The 15,202-nt window shown below is 43.1% G+C and overlaps 2 protein-coding genes across 2 annotated transcripts in view; one reads left to right on the top strand and one right to left on the bottom strand.

The window, feature by feature from the left end:
• LOC135368912 (uncharacterized) overlaps window positions 1-15,202 on the bottom strand; it is a 129,737-nt gene that overhangs the window by 38,837 nt on the left and 75,698 nt on the right. Inside the window, exon 6 of the mRNA XM_064602470.1 lies at window positions 11,156-11,381. Coding sequence (XP_064458540.1) covers window positions 11,156-11,381 — 226 coding nt within the window. The remainder of the gene's footprint in view (window positions 1-11,155; window positions 11,382-15,202) is intronic.
• Window positions 12,667-14,948, top strand: LOC135379015 (uncharacterized). Its single transcript, XM_064612252.1, has 3 exons — window positions 12,667-12,890; window positions 13,415-13,595; window positions 14,271-14,948. The coding sequence occupies exons 1-3, from the start codon at window positions 12,667-12,669 to the stop codon at window positions 14,946-14,948; spliced, it is 1,083 nt and encodes a 360-aa protein (XP_064468322.1).

Below are 15,202 nucleotides of genomic sequence, written 5' to 3'. Positions count from 1 at the left end.
GGTGCCTTACGAGGGCCGTAATGCATGCTTAAAACGACATAGGTTGTCGCCAAGAACTGCATCTTTGAGGGGCTCTGCACCAAAAAAAATTCAATTTCGTTAGAAAAGACCAATGTTCTATTGCTTTCGGAGTCATAAGGAACCACTAAAAAAACTCACATAAAATTCTAGGGGGCGTCGAGCGGCACCTTTGGATCACTTGGCGTGGAATGGCCCAGGTGCAAGAATTTTTATGCCGAATCTACAATAGTTATAAAAATACCTGCACATGAACGTCGGAAGGACCACTGGGATTGATGGCGGAGTTTTTGAGGTTTGCTAATGAAGAATTGAAGTACACTAGACCAGATGTAATTGTAATCATTGCAATGGGCATTGCGTTCATCAAGAAAGCAGTCAGATCAAATTAGCATATACAAGTAGTGTATATCGCACGATTCATTACGGATTTATTGAAATTACATCTAGCTATTGAGACGGAAAGTACATAGAAATCGTGTCACATGATATGTTCCACTACCACGGCAACGCAATTATTTTCTTCTACCGGTTCTTGCAACGATGTCGAATGAGCAGCAGTTCAATATTGTTGTAGAAGGTCTGATGTATCATCACTTATTGAAACTCAATGAACATATCAACTGTGGTAGACCACCGGACGATTTTCATCTAATTATTCATCTAATTTCATCTAATACTGTCTTGTACGCCATTCAAGAATCTTCATACAAGGAAAGGAAACATCAATAAGAGATTGTGCAAGTTCATCGCAACAAAGTGCAAGTTGCTGAAACGGACGACAACGTATCGATTACATTAATCAACGCTGGATTCAAGCGACCGATAATAAGACATCATTATGTAATGCATTCCAAATTCATCAATCAAGACAACAAACGAAAACTTCAGACTGTGGAATATGGTAATTGTAAGTTATCGAAATAAACAAGCATATAACTGAAATAATAAATATAATATCTGTCACCAGTATAATGAATTCTACGCATCACAACGAAAAACACTTCGCATTTAGCATGGCTAGATTGAGAACAATGATCGCTAAGGAAACAAATATTCCACACCTTGTGTAAGAATTCTCATATGAAATCAGATCTGACCATCAAATAGGTTTTGCCCGACTACACTCTGACCAACTTCAACACCCGAAGGATAGAATTGCCGGAGAAGGATCAGTCATTGAAATTTAGAGGCACGATACATCAGTCTTTCAGTTTTCATCAGTTCAGATACATCAGTTTTCACAAAAGATTAGTGGTCTTTTTTTGTAATCAAAGACTGATGTTTCATGCCTCTAAATTTATTGATGGTCTCATATTTGATGGTCAGATATGATTACATATAATTCTTACACATGGTGTGGAATATTCGTTTCCTTAGCGATCATTGTTCTCAATCTAGCCATGCTAAATGCGAAGTGTTTTTCATTGTGATGCATAGAATTAATTATATTGGTGACAAAGATCACATTTATTATTTCAGTTATATGCTTGTTTATTTCGATAAATTACAATTCTCCTATTCCAAACTATGAAGTTTTCGTTTGTTGTCTTGATTGATGAATTCGGAATGTATTACATAATGATGTCTTATTATCGGTCGCTTGAATCCAGCATTGATTAATGCAATCGATACGTTGTCGCCGCATTTGTATCGCTTCAGCAACTTGCACTTCGTTGCGATGAACCAGCACAATCTCTTATTGATGTTTCCTTTCCTTGTATGAAGATTCTTGAATGGCGTACAAGACAGTATTAGATGAAAATCGTCCGGTGGACGTCCGATGAAAAAACCGGTCCACCACAGTTGATATATTCGTTGAGTTTCAATAAGTGATGAGACATCAGACCTTCTGCCACAATATTGAACTTCTGCTCATTCGACATCTTGCAAGAACTTGTAGAAGAAAATAATTGCGTTGCCTTGGTATTGGAATATATCATATGACACGATTTCTATGTACTTTCCATCTCAATAGTTAGGTGTAATTTCAACAAATCCCTAATGAATCGTGCCATATAGACCGCTTGTATATGATAATTTGATCTGACTGCTTCCTTGAAGAACGCAATGCCCATTGCAATGATTACAATTACATCTGGTCTAGTGTACTTCAATTATTCATTAGCAAACCTCAAAAACTCCGCCATCAATCCCAGTGGCTCTTTCGACGTTGATGTGCAGATATTTTTATAACTATTGTACATTCGGCATACAAACTCTTGCACCTTCAGTTTTGTAATTTGTACCATTTCTCCGAATACGACCATGTCTAGGACGTATTGATATGCAGCGATAATTGAATCATTTCGAGGCTCTTCCTTTTCGAAGCAGTTTTTTATCACATCTTCCCATGACTTATGGTAACGAGTACATAATCCGTCCATCTCTTCAATGTAGAGCAATTGTCTGTTCTGTTTTCGATTGTGCCTCTACACTTAATTAAAAATACATTAATTAATTACATTACATTACTTAATTACATAACATTACTACGTTAATTAATTAAAAACATATCTATGCTCATTTTATTGACTAAATATTTATTATCTGGTTTAGAATGCCATTAATATCAACCCGTCGTGAGAATGATGGAAAATGATTTACAAAAGGATATGATGAGTAAAAAAACGTGTGCTTTCAATGATTCTATGTACAAGACGTCACGAGTCGGAATGAGTGGAAGACCTACACCCGTGATCAATGTATAGATTCGGACCCGGCTAGTGGAGGGACTGTGGCCAGTGCGGTAATGAATGAGCAAAGACTCATTTTCAACAAACAAGGAAACTTGCTCTTTTACTGAACGACAAACACAAAAAATGAAGATATATCGACGCTAAATCATTCCACCTCTGCGATCCTACAACCCTGCCTAACCACACTCTGCACTCAATGAACTTGAAATCACACTCGCCACCCAGGCGCCCACCAAAATGCACAACATGTATTCTGGCTTCCTAAATTCACAATCAAAACCACAACTCAGACTACTCTTACAAAACTGCACTACGCCAGTCTCATCGAAATCACTTAGCTGTATAGGGGTGGGGAAGTCCGTAGAAACTTCGAAGAGCCTGAGACGTCTTCTTGTTGCGGCGGCGTCTCTTCTGCGTTTCCCTCCACGTCACACCGTGGCACACAACTCTTGCACACTTCACATCAATCAACCACTTTCTACATTTAGCAACCTGCATTCGATACTACAAACCGTCCGTTACTTGAAACAGAAACTAGTGCCGCCGCTACTCTTCCCAAACTTCCCCGGCGGGAAAACCGCTGCAACCCCGTTCGCGTTGTCTTTCTTCCCCTTTCCAAATCGACTACCGGACTCCCCCAATTTCTTCCAACTATTATCTTATATAACCTCGTTAAACGCGGCTTCCAAAACTTATTTCACGGGGTATCCCTCATTTCTTGGGCGGGAAAAAGGATCACCACGCCCCTGCCACCCAACACGACTGGCCACTTAGCATAAAAAACGATAATGTACTTTTCACTTTCCAAAAGTCTGAGTCTGGAGACAATTCCCAGAATTTGGGGGCCAAAAGATTCTGGTCGAAAAACATATGGCATCGGGTTACCGTAAACGATGCGACCGACCCAAAAACGCCGTGCCTGGCCTCGCCGCAGGGGGTCGAGAACAACCCGGAGTACACACACATAGTTGCGTCGAAGTGCCGGTTTCTTTACTTGGACTGTCCCTCCAACGCATCTTACAAAACATCTGGAGGCAGTAAATTCTGGAATCCCCGAGCTGTCATGGCCAGCGGAACAAGTGCCCGTTCTAACTATTGTCTAAATTAACTCGCAAAAAAGGAGAACCGACCGAGTTTGCCCTGTGACACTACCCCATCGCTAAGAATATTACAACATTACATAATATTGCAAAACCCCAAAACAGGGCAGACAAAAGCTTTGCGGATAATACCTGACACAAACTCCACACTCCACAAAAATCCACTCTCGCAATTTAACCAACACTAAGACACCGACAGAAGAGATGTAATACAAACGTATCATAATCACATGCCATATCAACCATAGTTATACGCTCGGTTACATACACAGCGACTAAGGGGTACAGAGTAGATGCCAACACAAATCACTGCGCGTACTACATCACTGCGCATAGCAACAACAACAAGAACAGTACCTTTGGCTTTTTCATTTCCACAGATGTAACCGTATACTGAAAATACGGCAAAAGCACAACCCTATTGTAACAATTCGCTCTTCACATGCGGCTCAAATAGTCTGCACTGACATTATGCCTTCCTCTCTCATATTCCACCATTATACAGACATACATGTTTAGCGACAAACGTTCCAACATAAACGGACTTCATGCGGGCGGGATACACATATTCATTACTGTGCCTCACATGGTTTCCACTTCGCCATCATACACAGTACATCTCTGTGGAATTGTTACACGCGCGCACACAAAAACGCAAAACTTTCAACGGTCTTCACTTGACTCAAGTACACGTCCACCAAATTGCCTCTCCGACGTTACGTCTTCCACTTATGCACTCAATGCAAGAAATAATACTCAGATACTCTGAAATGCTAACAAAGAAGTTCTACGCGGCACTCATGGCATAACAGTACCAGACTTTCACAACACTACCGTGTACAATTACAACTTTACGGAAACACAGAAAATGCCGCCACACTTCGGGGCCCATTACGGGAAAAACTCTTCCCACTGAATACATTGTCCTTAACCACAGTTTGCTATGCAATTAGCCCTTTCTTGCTACCACCTCTCTTATTTCCATTGTTCTGCCCGATTTCCGAACACATACGTCGACGCCACCCTACTGCCGCTGGCTCTTTGACATCGGTCCGGCTTCCGTCTCCATTCACCGTTCCTCCACGGTAGTATATCTGCAGGCCTTCCTTTTTGTTCTTCTCTCCACGAAGAACACGAAGAACCCCTGTCGTCGCGCCTTTTGAAGTGGTTGGCAGAAAGCAAATGCGTCCTGCTCCCACCCCGGCTATTCTTGTGCCAAGTCGCAATTGGACGATCAGTGTGCCTCTGGTGCCTATTCTCTGGTCCTCGTGCATTCGGGACATTCCCGATTATCAAATCGTACAGTGGCGTTTCCATGCACTTCGCCGTGAGATGTCCAATGTAAAATGGGGTACTCAGAAAAGTCTTGCCTCCGGTAAATTTCTCATGGTTCCATCTGCAAATTGCACGGGGCTGTACTTTCCAGTCATATCCTCTTCTTTCACCAGTGCCCTTCTTACGATGACTGTGTCACTCCCTGTATCGCGCAGGACAGTCACATCGTGCCTTCCCAGTCTCCCTGTTGCCACGGGCATGCCTTTTACCGGAAACTGTGTGTCAGGGGACACACAAGCATTCACTACCGGCACCTTTACGCCGTTCCTCAGTTCCACGTACCTGTCGTTCTCACACGCTTCTGCCGGGCGTTTCTCTTCACACCTTCGGGCTACAATAATTGATGACTGCGACAGTGTCATCACCTTCTCGGGGCAGTCTCTTACCTTGTGTCCCTCCTTGCTGCATACGTAGCACGTAACGTTTATTTGTCTTCCCGTGCGCCACCGGCAATCGGGCGCAATATGTCCTATTCTGTTGCAGAGAAAGCACCTTTTGGGACCTCGTGCTTCTTCCCTTTCACGCACTTGCTTTGTGACCGTTCCACGTCGGGGTTCCTCAACTGCATCCTCACCATCTCTTCCACACTTCCCCAGGTGGTTCTGTCACTGAGCTTCTATAAATCGATCTGCGAGTTCGGCTAGATCTGTCAAGGAGCCTTCCTTTCACGCAAGAACATTGCTAACTTCGACTGGCAACCTTTCATGAACTGCTCTATCAGCAGTAGATCACGTAGTCGTGGTTTATTTCGAACAGGTCAACACAAAGGACTGCTTTGTGAAATTTCCATGTATCAGGGAGAAGCACTTGTGTAAGCCGAAACAAGCGCTGTTTTTTCGTCGCGCAGGTGTTCATGTGTGAAATGCAAACCGACGGATACTACGGATGGATACTACGATTTTTGCTGCCGAGAGGTAGAGAATGCGTGCGAAAAGCAGACAGACAATTGCATCAGAACTAACGAATATTTCGAAATACTGTGCCTTGACACCGAAGTACTGCAAGTGTCTTCTACATACATCCGAAAAACCGAAGAGCATGGCAACATACACGGCAGCGCCGTGTGGTCTTTACGCACTACTTGAACAGCAAACTGGACGGAAAACCCTTATTTCTGCAGGAAATTCCGTTATACCACCTGACGGCCAATCACAAGGTAGATATGGGGTGCTCCGAGAAAATACAACAGAATGTACTCCACTGGATCTCGATCTGCGTCATGCATGCTATTAGGTATGCTTTCCCATCAGTGCGCTGACTTGTAGAAATGTTGATGTCAGCATATTTTCATTTCTTGTTTGCTGCAAGTTTTTCTCATTGCTTTTTCTTTGCTGTCATAGCATATTATAATTACTAGTTTGTTCCTGGAGGGTTAAGTAACCTGTGAGCATAGATGTATTTGTAGGTTATACTCATGTCTCAATTGTATATGTGAGGAGTAAGATAATTTTCATTAGTGTCATTCAACTGAACTGTGTTCATAACCTTTTAGTATACTTCTTAGTGACTACGGAACATTTATACGGTGGTACACTATGTAATGTGAAATTAATGTAATACATTTCGAAATGTCCAATAATATTTGAACGAAGATTGGGATTTAACACGTAATTAACTCTGTTTTGCTAAACGGAGTGCTTGTAACTGATTCATTATCACGTCACTAACTAACATTTGTAAAGAAGGACTTGAGGGCTGACTTCAAGTATTATTAACCCTTGATCTCGGTTCAAAGTTAACCATGCACCATTGGTGTGCATAGTACTCCAAAATGGCTAAATAATTTATAGCATAAGTTCTCTGTTACTGTAATTGAGATGTACTTTTGTAAAGTACTTTTGACAGCCCTGCAAATTGAAACTGGCTTCAGTGTGCACTACAAATGCATCGTAACATTTAATTGAAATATAATATAAGAGCAGAAGCAACATTTTGTCACAACTCAAACTATGTTTCTCTTTTTTATTGTCCAGGGATTTAGGAAACAGAGTAGGACTTCCTGCCCTCTGCTGTTTTGACGTACTTGATAGAGTTGTAAAACCTGCAACAAAATAAACAAAAGAAGTATAAACAGTTTCGTCTTTCCCTTTTGCATTTAACAAGCTAGTTATATTATACCATTTGTGCACTTTTGTATTCTCTGTTGGTGAAAAGATTACAGGGACAATAATGCTGCAGATCCAACAGTGACCTGTCACCTTGATGAAAAGTAAAATGAAGGTTGTATAAAAACAGCCAATCTCCGTCGACTAAAATTTTATATATGTGGATGTTACCACATCGTGTTGTTTCCATCCAAAAGTAGGACTAGGCAACGTTGTTTGGTTGTTGTTGGTAGGCTATTGGCATGTTGATGTGCTATACCGTTATGGCACATCAATATAGATAGAGGCAAACACAGTAGACAGCGTGATGGCTGCAAACTCTCAAGTGAAGATTTATTCAACAGAACAAGAACCTGAAAGCATGAGCAGAAAAGGCAGTGCCCATGCAATGCATGGAGAACCACATTAATCTCTGAGAAGATAGAATCGGGAGAGCAATAATGAAGAATGACAGTTGCGTCTGAGATGGGCCAACTCTACAAATTTAGGACCAATATGATGTGGTAAACTTGCATGGCTCACTGCAGCAGTGACACACACTGAACAATCCCAGTAGTGGGGCTTAAAAGACAATGAACTTTCACTGTTTCAATGGTCATTCAAGTGTAGAGGGTGCATCTCTAGAAAATTAATTAGCGTTCTTTAGTCATCACTACACCTCTTCACACAGGAAGTATTCTTCTACCATTCAGACAAGCTAGCAGTTCTCATCGGTTTCTTCTCCTACTGTTGACGTCGTACTAATGTTCTGCACCTTTCCAAAGACTTCATAAATGTCACAAGGTCTGCAACACCTAACAAATCTACTGCTTCCATATCTGGACTTTGCATACCTGCTTTCAGCTATTTCTGTCATGTCAACTTGAGTGCCTGGATCACACAACACGTAGTAGTCTGGCGCCACTTCAACACTGGAAGGACCCTAAAATTAAATTTGTTGATGTTGACAATATTGAGTAATGGACAAGTAGGATAACATAAGTTAAATAGAATACGTCATCGTTATATTATAATTTATACATGTGTGACGCCTGTACGTACCCAGGAATTGTGTTGAACTCGTCACCTCGGTGAAGCAAAATCACTGGTTACTGAACGGCAGTTTGCTTCGGACGCCTTGCAACTCGCCGTCTACGGCATCTTCTTCGTAGTCAATGGCAGCAAAATAAGCTCAGCACACACGACACGACTGCTGAATCTAATAGCCGAGTGTTTCGAACCACATTCGTTCTCGCGCCCTCTCCTCTCGTGGCAGAAAACGAAGATGAACGAACATGATTTTTGCATCCCCGAACACCAAAACTACACCAGGCATATGTAGGTATCCTGAATACGTGACACAGCAGCCACGAACAATTCCACTTGCTATTTTGCGCGACCAACATGACCAACCACGACGTAAACAAAAAACGCGATAACACACACGTCCTTGGAGATGGCGCGGTGGATTGTAGCCTGTAGCGGCGAAGTAGCTGAATGCTTTATTAACGTAGAAACTATGGCAGTGAGCGTCATTTTTAAAATGTCGCTTAGCTGTAAGATCCTGTGCGTCAACTTTGTTCTCTATAAAATTAGCTCTCACGTGGTAAGGATTGACCAATCCCTGGGAGCCCTGGACCGGAAACCGCCGAAACCGAAGTTTCTCTTTTTCGCCGTTTGTTGGCAGCACCGTTCATGTTCCGGCAATGTTCAAAATATTTATACGTAAAAAATATGACGAATTGAGAAGTAATGCTTTCTGTGTCTTACCAAACAATAATGTTGTGCACGACAGTGGGCAAAAATATGGGGGTTATTTTTCACTGTTCGGTCCCTTTAATAAAAAACATAGTGTTTGATCTGTGATATCTATTCAATGCTATTGTATTGTATCTGTAATAAGCATATTCTGTGTTATGTGCATTGTATTGTGTTTCTTCTGATTCAGGTTTTTGGCTGGGTTTTTCTACTTCAAGCAGAGTCACATCATAATTCCTGGCACTATTAAATTTAGTAAATATATTTTTACTTGTACTTTTGTGTATGGCTATTCTTTGCATGCCTATACTTCCATGTAAACCGCCTACCACACGGCTCTTCTAGCGAAGGAATTATGAATGAAGTCGGCCCAGGCTGAAAAATGTGCGAGGGTAAGCGCACGCGAAGCTCTCCGGCCACTCGCCGCCCACCGATAAGCGCCTCCACCCTCGCCCCGCACGCCGGGCACGGGAGAAAATACGCGAGTGAAGTCGGCCCAGGGGTCAATAAACGCGCTTATAACTAATCCCGCTTTAGTCTCCGCCTGCCCTCTTACTACTAACGTAGTATACGCTCCAACGAAGGCACACATATTCAGCCGGCACACGCATCATTCAACAAGCACACGAGTACACGGCTCAGGAGGCACACATATTATTCAGCGGGCACAAAGCCGTTTCATACCGACGTGACGGTTTTGTACCAGCTGAAATTTGGCGATGGTGATCGTTGTGCTAGCTATTTGATAACCGTTATGGCAGTTTCCAGACGGTTACGGTTGTGTACCGGCTTTACTTTTTTTACCGGCACGTGTCCGATACAGGATTTAGAGTGTACGTCACCGCAAGCGCATCCAATTATCGAAGCAAACACATTGCGGGAACAACCCCTTCCCGCATTTCTTTATGGAATCAAAGCGGTGCGAGGAAAGCTCGGAGCTGGCTGTGACACGTCGGGGTACATACGTCGCTGGGCGAATCGGCAGTAGCGGTAGCTTTCGTTAATACCGCCACACAGCAAAGCAGAAGACACAGGATCAGGCAGCATTCATACGGGGCAACCTTTTTCATCAAGTATGCTGTCAGCTGCTCTAAACCAGGGAGCACTAGCAACCCGAGTTGCTCGGCATCGCTCCCCGAGTGAAACCTGCTCAGTTGTCCGTCCACCTGCTAATCAGTAACGGGAGCATTGCCATGTGATCCCCTGTGGCGTGATATGATTCTGTTCGTGAGGTCACGGGTTGAACATGCAATGTCAGCTGAGAAACATTTTTATCTCTTTTTATATTTTACCTCGCGCAAATTAAGGTGTCAATAGCCGTTTATTAAGATAATGGTGATCTTTTGGCGTAATAAACCGATGAAGATTTGGTAAACGGCAGCAAAAGAAAGAACACCATCTGTCGGATTCGAACCCACATTCTCTTATTTCTATAGGTTGTTCGTAGGTGGAGCCGTGGGCGAGGCTACCGATTCGCACGTGCGGACGCGATCTCGAAGTGGCAGATGGGACATTTAGTCATCACTACGTATGCATTCCTCATTGTAACGTGAAACTCCTCATTACACATAAATCAGTGCGCACATGTTATTCTTCCTACGTTGCATTGCGTGTATATTCGAAATAACGAACGTTGAGTACGGAGTATAACTGCTTCCAGTAGCCCATCCGACTCACACACACCAATCCCTTTAGATCGCTTTTAAGCTCCCGATGCGCCGCATTCGTTGTTTATCGTCATTGCAAACCCCGAACTCTATCTTGGACAACCGTGTACATCTAAGATTTATTATGTAAAATACACACCGACACACACAACGTCTGAAATAGTTTTAAATGTCGTTATTTTGAAGTGTTCTAAATGTTCTGTGTGCGGTCGTGTACGTTACGTACTAAATGTGACTGTTCCCGGCATTTCGACTGTTTTCACGGATATTATTATATATTACTGTATTCATCAGAATGGAAGATTTCTTTGAAAGATTAACTTTTTTCCGTTGTTGTACTTTGGACATGTATGTGCGTACATTAGTGGGCAACTAGGTGTGAAAACTCTCACACTTTTTTTTTTCATTAGTGTAACGTTTTTTGGGAGCTTTCCGAGCAAATGATTCCTAACACTGTCATAACTTATACAAGGACTTCCCGTACTGGAACTCACCACAACGCAGTTCTTCAGCTTGAACGGCTCGCTCACTTCTATGTTGGAAATTTTCATGGGTGCGGTCGTTACGTTGTAGGTGTCCATTTGGTGTTTATTTGGAGGTTTGCCGTCTTCGCCAATTAGGATGCGGCCGTGACCCACTTTCATCACGACGCGCAAACTGATGGTCTTTCCCTGATGCTGGAACAGCTGCGTTGTGCCATCTTTGATGGTGACGGCATCGCTAGAAACAACAGTTTGAACGTACACCTCAGTGAAAGAAAGAAAGGAAGAAGACAGGTCCAGCGCGCACACAGTTTTCTCTGGGACGCGGTCATACTGAAAGCGAAACCGTCTAGTTGAGGAAGCACATTGAAACTAGATTCCCGTTCAAGCCAGAGGAAGGAAAGCACGTTGGCTGTGTGCTTCCTATCTGGCATCGCTTTCCTCCTCTTTGACTTGTACTGGCTGCAAAAGCGCTGGATGTGTAGCCTAAAACTGATAATGCATCGGTGCACATATTTTGGTCTTCGTGGAGCCTTACCTTTTCCTCTGAAGATAGGAGTGGACATCAGAAGCAGAGATGTGAGAAAATTTCAGTGAGGCGTTTTTTGAGTACCGGATTCAAGAAGGTGTTGTAGGGCTGACAGATCGTTAATCTGATGGTTATCCGATGGATATCCGATCTTACGACAATGATCGTTGTTTTATTCGCATGCAACAAAACTAGAGTTGCTGGTAACATTTTCCTCTGTCTGAAGAGATATGCGCACAAACGGAATATCCTTTGTGCATATCTCCACCAGCCTCACAGAGATGTTAACAACAAATATCCTCCACCAGCACGCTTGCATTTTGTTTCAGTATTCTCTAAATTACGGTGTCGGGAATAAGCTAGTTGGAATCCTCATATATATCTTGTGCGTCATAAAGCACATCAAGCGACCCTGTTGTTAAGGACGACATTGTAGTTAGCCTCAGTATAAATAAAACTATATCGCATCCAGTTCTTTTCTTCCTTCCAAAGCGGAATATGTGTCTGTAATATGAAAGCCCTGTCAGGAATATTTGGTAACCAACTGCTAGCCGATGAAAAGGAATCAATTCGTTCCCTGGCCATTAAGACACTCACGAAAGCATCTGTGACCAGTCAATTCGCCCAATTCAGTTCGTCGGGCATCTTTTAAGTGTGGGCAAAATGGAAGTCACCCAGGATTAAACTTGCTCTGCCCTCTTGGTCTGCCAGCCGAACACGCACCGAGACACCGAACAGCTGCAGCGTAGCGCCGTGACACGCTACTAATGGCGAATTCCACTGGTCGATCTGGAGCAGCTTTTCTTGTTCCACCGGTCAGAAAACGTGTTTCACTGGTCGCTTCGGATCGGATTCGTGTGTTTCGCTGGTCGTCCCGGATCAACCAGCTCCGCGACAGAGCGCTCTTTCTTGCTCCGCCGCAGTACCTCGGATTCGACCGGAACCCCAACAGAGCACTGCCGCCACTTCCGCTTTTTCGCAAGTCGCGTTTGTGATGGCGTCGTTCGATGCGGCCGTCCTACTCGCTTTAAGCGACGACAGTTCTTCGAGTAGCAGCTCATGTAGCTCAAAGGATAGCGACAGTGACGACGAAACAACGCAAAACATGTACGAAATGTTATACAGACGTGCGTTTGCTACACTTCCGTGCAAGCGTCCGAAGATCGCAGGATACATTGACAACGTAGTGCACCGGTACTCTGATGAAGAGGTACGTGGGTAAAACCGCTAGTAATTTCCTTCTCATGCAAATGTACATAACTATAGTTCCGCAGGAATTTTCGTGTTTCAAGAGCCGTGGCAGATGATCTAATCAACTGCTTCGGTGCGTCTTTTTTGTGGTAAGCATCTTTCGTGCGTCTTTCTCCTTTGTCACAGTTGCAACCAGAAGATGACTTGTGTCTGTTTTTTCGCACGTAAAATTGCTTCATATTGAACTAGAGCGCACAAGAAGGTCTGAAGAACCAGACAGGATAAAGCGCACTATGAATCAATACTAATGGCAATTGATAATCAGTACCAACTAGCCAAGCGGCCTAGGGTAGCCAGTCCAACTTCGTCGTGGCTTACGTCCCCATTTTTTCTTCCACCTCACACCAAACAGTCCAGTTCCTTATTCTTATGTGAACCTGCATTTTACAAAGTAATGTTTAAAAATTATTTGATGCTACTTCATTACATGCGTACAAAGACAGACCATCAGAGTGGTGCCAGAACATTTCGCTAATACATTGACTTTTCAGGTATGCCGCAAACAAGGCGTGCATCAGAGACGTGGCAGGCCGTTTCGGACTTGGTGAGACAACGACATTCAGAAGTATTGAGCGTGTAATGGAGTTTCTTGTTAAGGTGGCCCCAACTGTCATCATATTCCATGACGATCTTCGAAAGCTGGCAACAGAGTTTGAACAGGGAAAAGCAACCGTACGTGGTGGAGTATGCTTTATTCTTTTCCTTTCACATCACATCATGCTGCGTTTTATCTGATAGACTGACATGGTTCCCACTACACCTTGATACCATTGAATATACTGGAATTTTCAAGGATTCCCACTTTCAAGGATTGCAAATCCCTGGAACTGGCATTTGTCACTGTTCTTAAAATCACCTCATTTTGCATATCTTTTTTTTTTTTTCTCTCATGGAGATGCTGGTGTAAATTCCACTTATCCACAGTCCGAACTATAGTTTTGAAACCGTCGGAGTTAACAGTTAGCACTCTTTGCGTAGGAATCGACATAAAAAAATTACAGGCACCCTTCATTATAATAGGCAGTCTTCCTCTCTGTCGTGTGACCGCATTCAATAGTCGTCAGAAACGCTGCTAACTCACTGATGTGATGCCTATAAATTATTTTTTTTTTGTGAAATATTGAATCCGTGGTCATAAACTGTGTTTTACACCTTAGACGGCACGAAGACGTTTCTTTTTTCTTTTGTATTATTAAAAAGAATTACTTGGAACTATGGACTCATGAAGTTTTACACATCGCAAGCTAGTTTTTACACACAAAAAAACATTTATTGATGTTCTGCATATGAAATAAATGGATGAGCATGCAGCTGTGAAAGGCTCAATCTTATTACATTGTGTTGCAGGTGTCAGGCGTGCCCAGCACTATTGGATGTATTGATGGCTCATACATCAGCATTCGCTGCCCAGCACATAAAATCCGGTCCACGTACATAAACAGACACATATACATATCGCTCACACTGCAGGCGGTATGTGATCATGAGAAGAGGTTTCTTGATGTAACTATAGGACACCCAAGTAAAGTGCACGACGCAAGAATTTTCCGCACTTCCAGGCTGGCCAAAAAGCTTCCCTTGATCTGTGCTCCTGGGAATTATCATATACTTGGGGATGCAGCTTACCCGCTCCGCGAGTATTTGCTCACACCGTACAGAGACTATGGCACCCTAACAGAAAGTCAGCGCACCTTCAATGCAAAATTTTCAGCAACAAGAGTGCGCATTGAGAATGCATTTGCAGACCTCAAGGGAAGGTTTTGGCAACTTTTACATGTTGACTTCTTTCTCGTCGACAAAATGAACAAGTTCATTATTGCGTGCTGTGTTCTTCACAATTTGTGTATCAAAGCGGGTGACACTGATGTGCCACCCTCAAACGACGATTGCACTTCGAGTGACTGTGAATGGCTAAGGGCACCTGAGGACAGTCAGAACTTTGACGCTGTGACAGCCACGGAAGTCCTACTGCGCCGCCGTGGGGAGCCCAAAAGGGATAGAGTGAGGCATGCCATGGGCTTGTGATGGGCCACCACTGTGCATGTACTATGTTTTTTTTTTTCTGTTTTGGTTTTCACTCACCTCAGACAACATGCTAATAGTGGTGTTCAAGTTAAAAAGGAGAGGAGATATGATGAACATGAGAGAACTGATGTTCTGAGGCTGGAACAACATAGAAAGGACAAATACATACAAAGCCTGTGTGTTAGCTTAGCTCAATGGTAGAGCCCTAGACCAGTAATCCAGAAGATGTGGGTTTGCGTCCTACAGCTGGCTAA

Source organism: Ornithodoros turicata, chromosome 1 (assembly GCF_037126465.1).
Source record: "Ornithodoros turicata isolate Travis chromosome 1, ASM3712646v1, whole genome shotgun sequence".
NCBI lineage: Eukaryota > Metazoa > Arthropoda > Arachnida > Ixodida > Argasidae > Ornithodoros > Ornithodoros turicata.
Note: the sequence above shows the minus strand (reverse complement) of the source record. Positions and strands in the feature narration are given on the sequence as shown.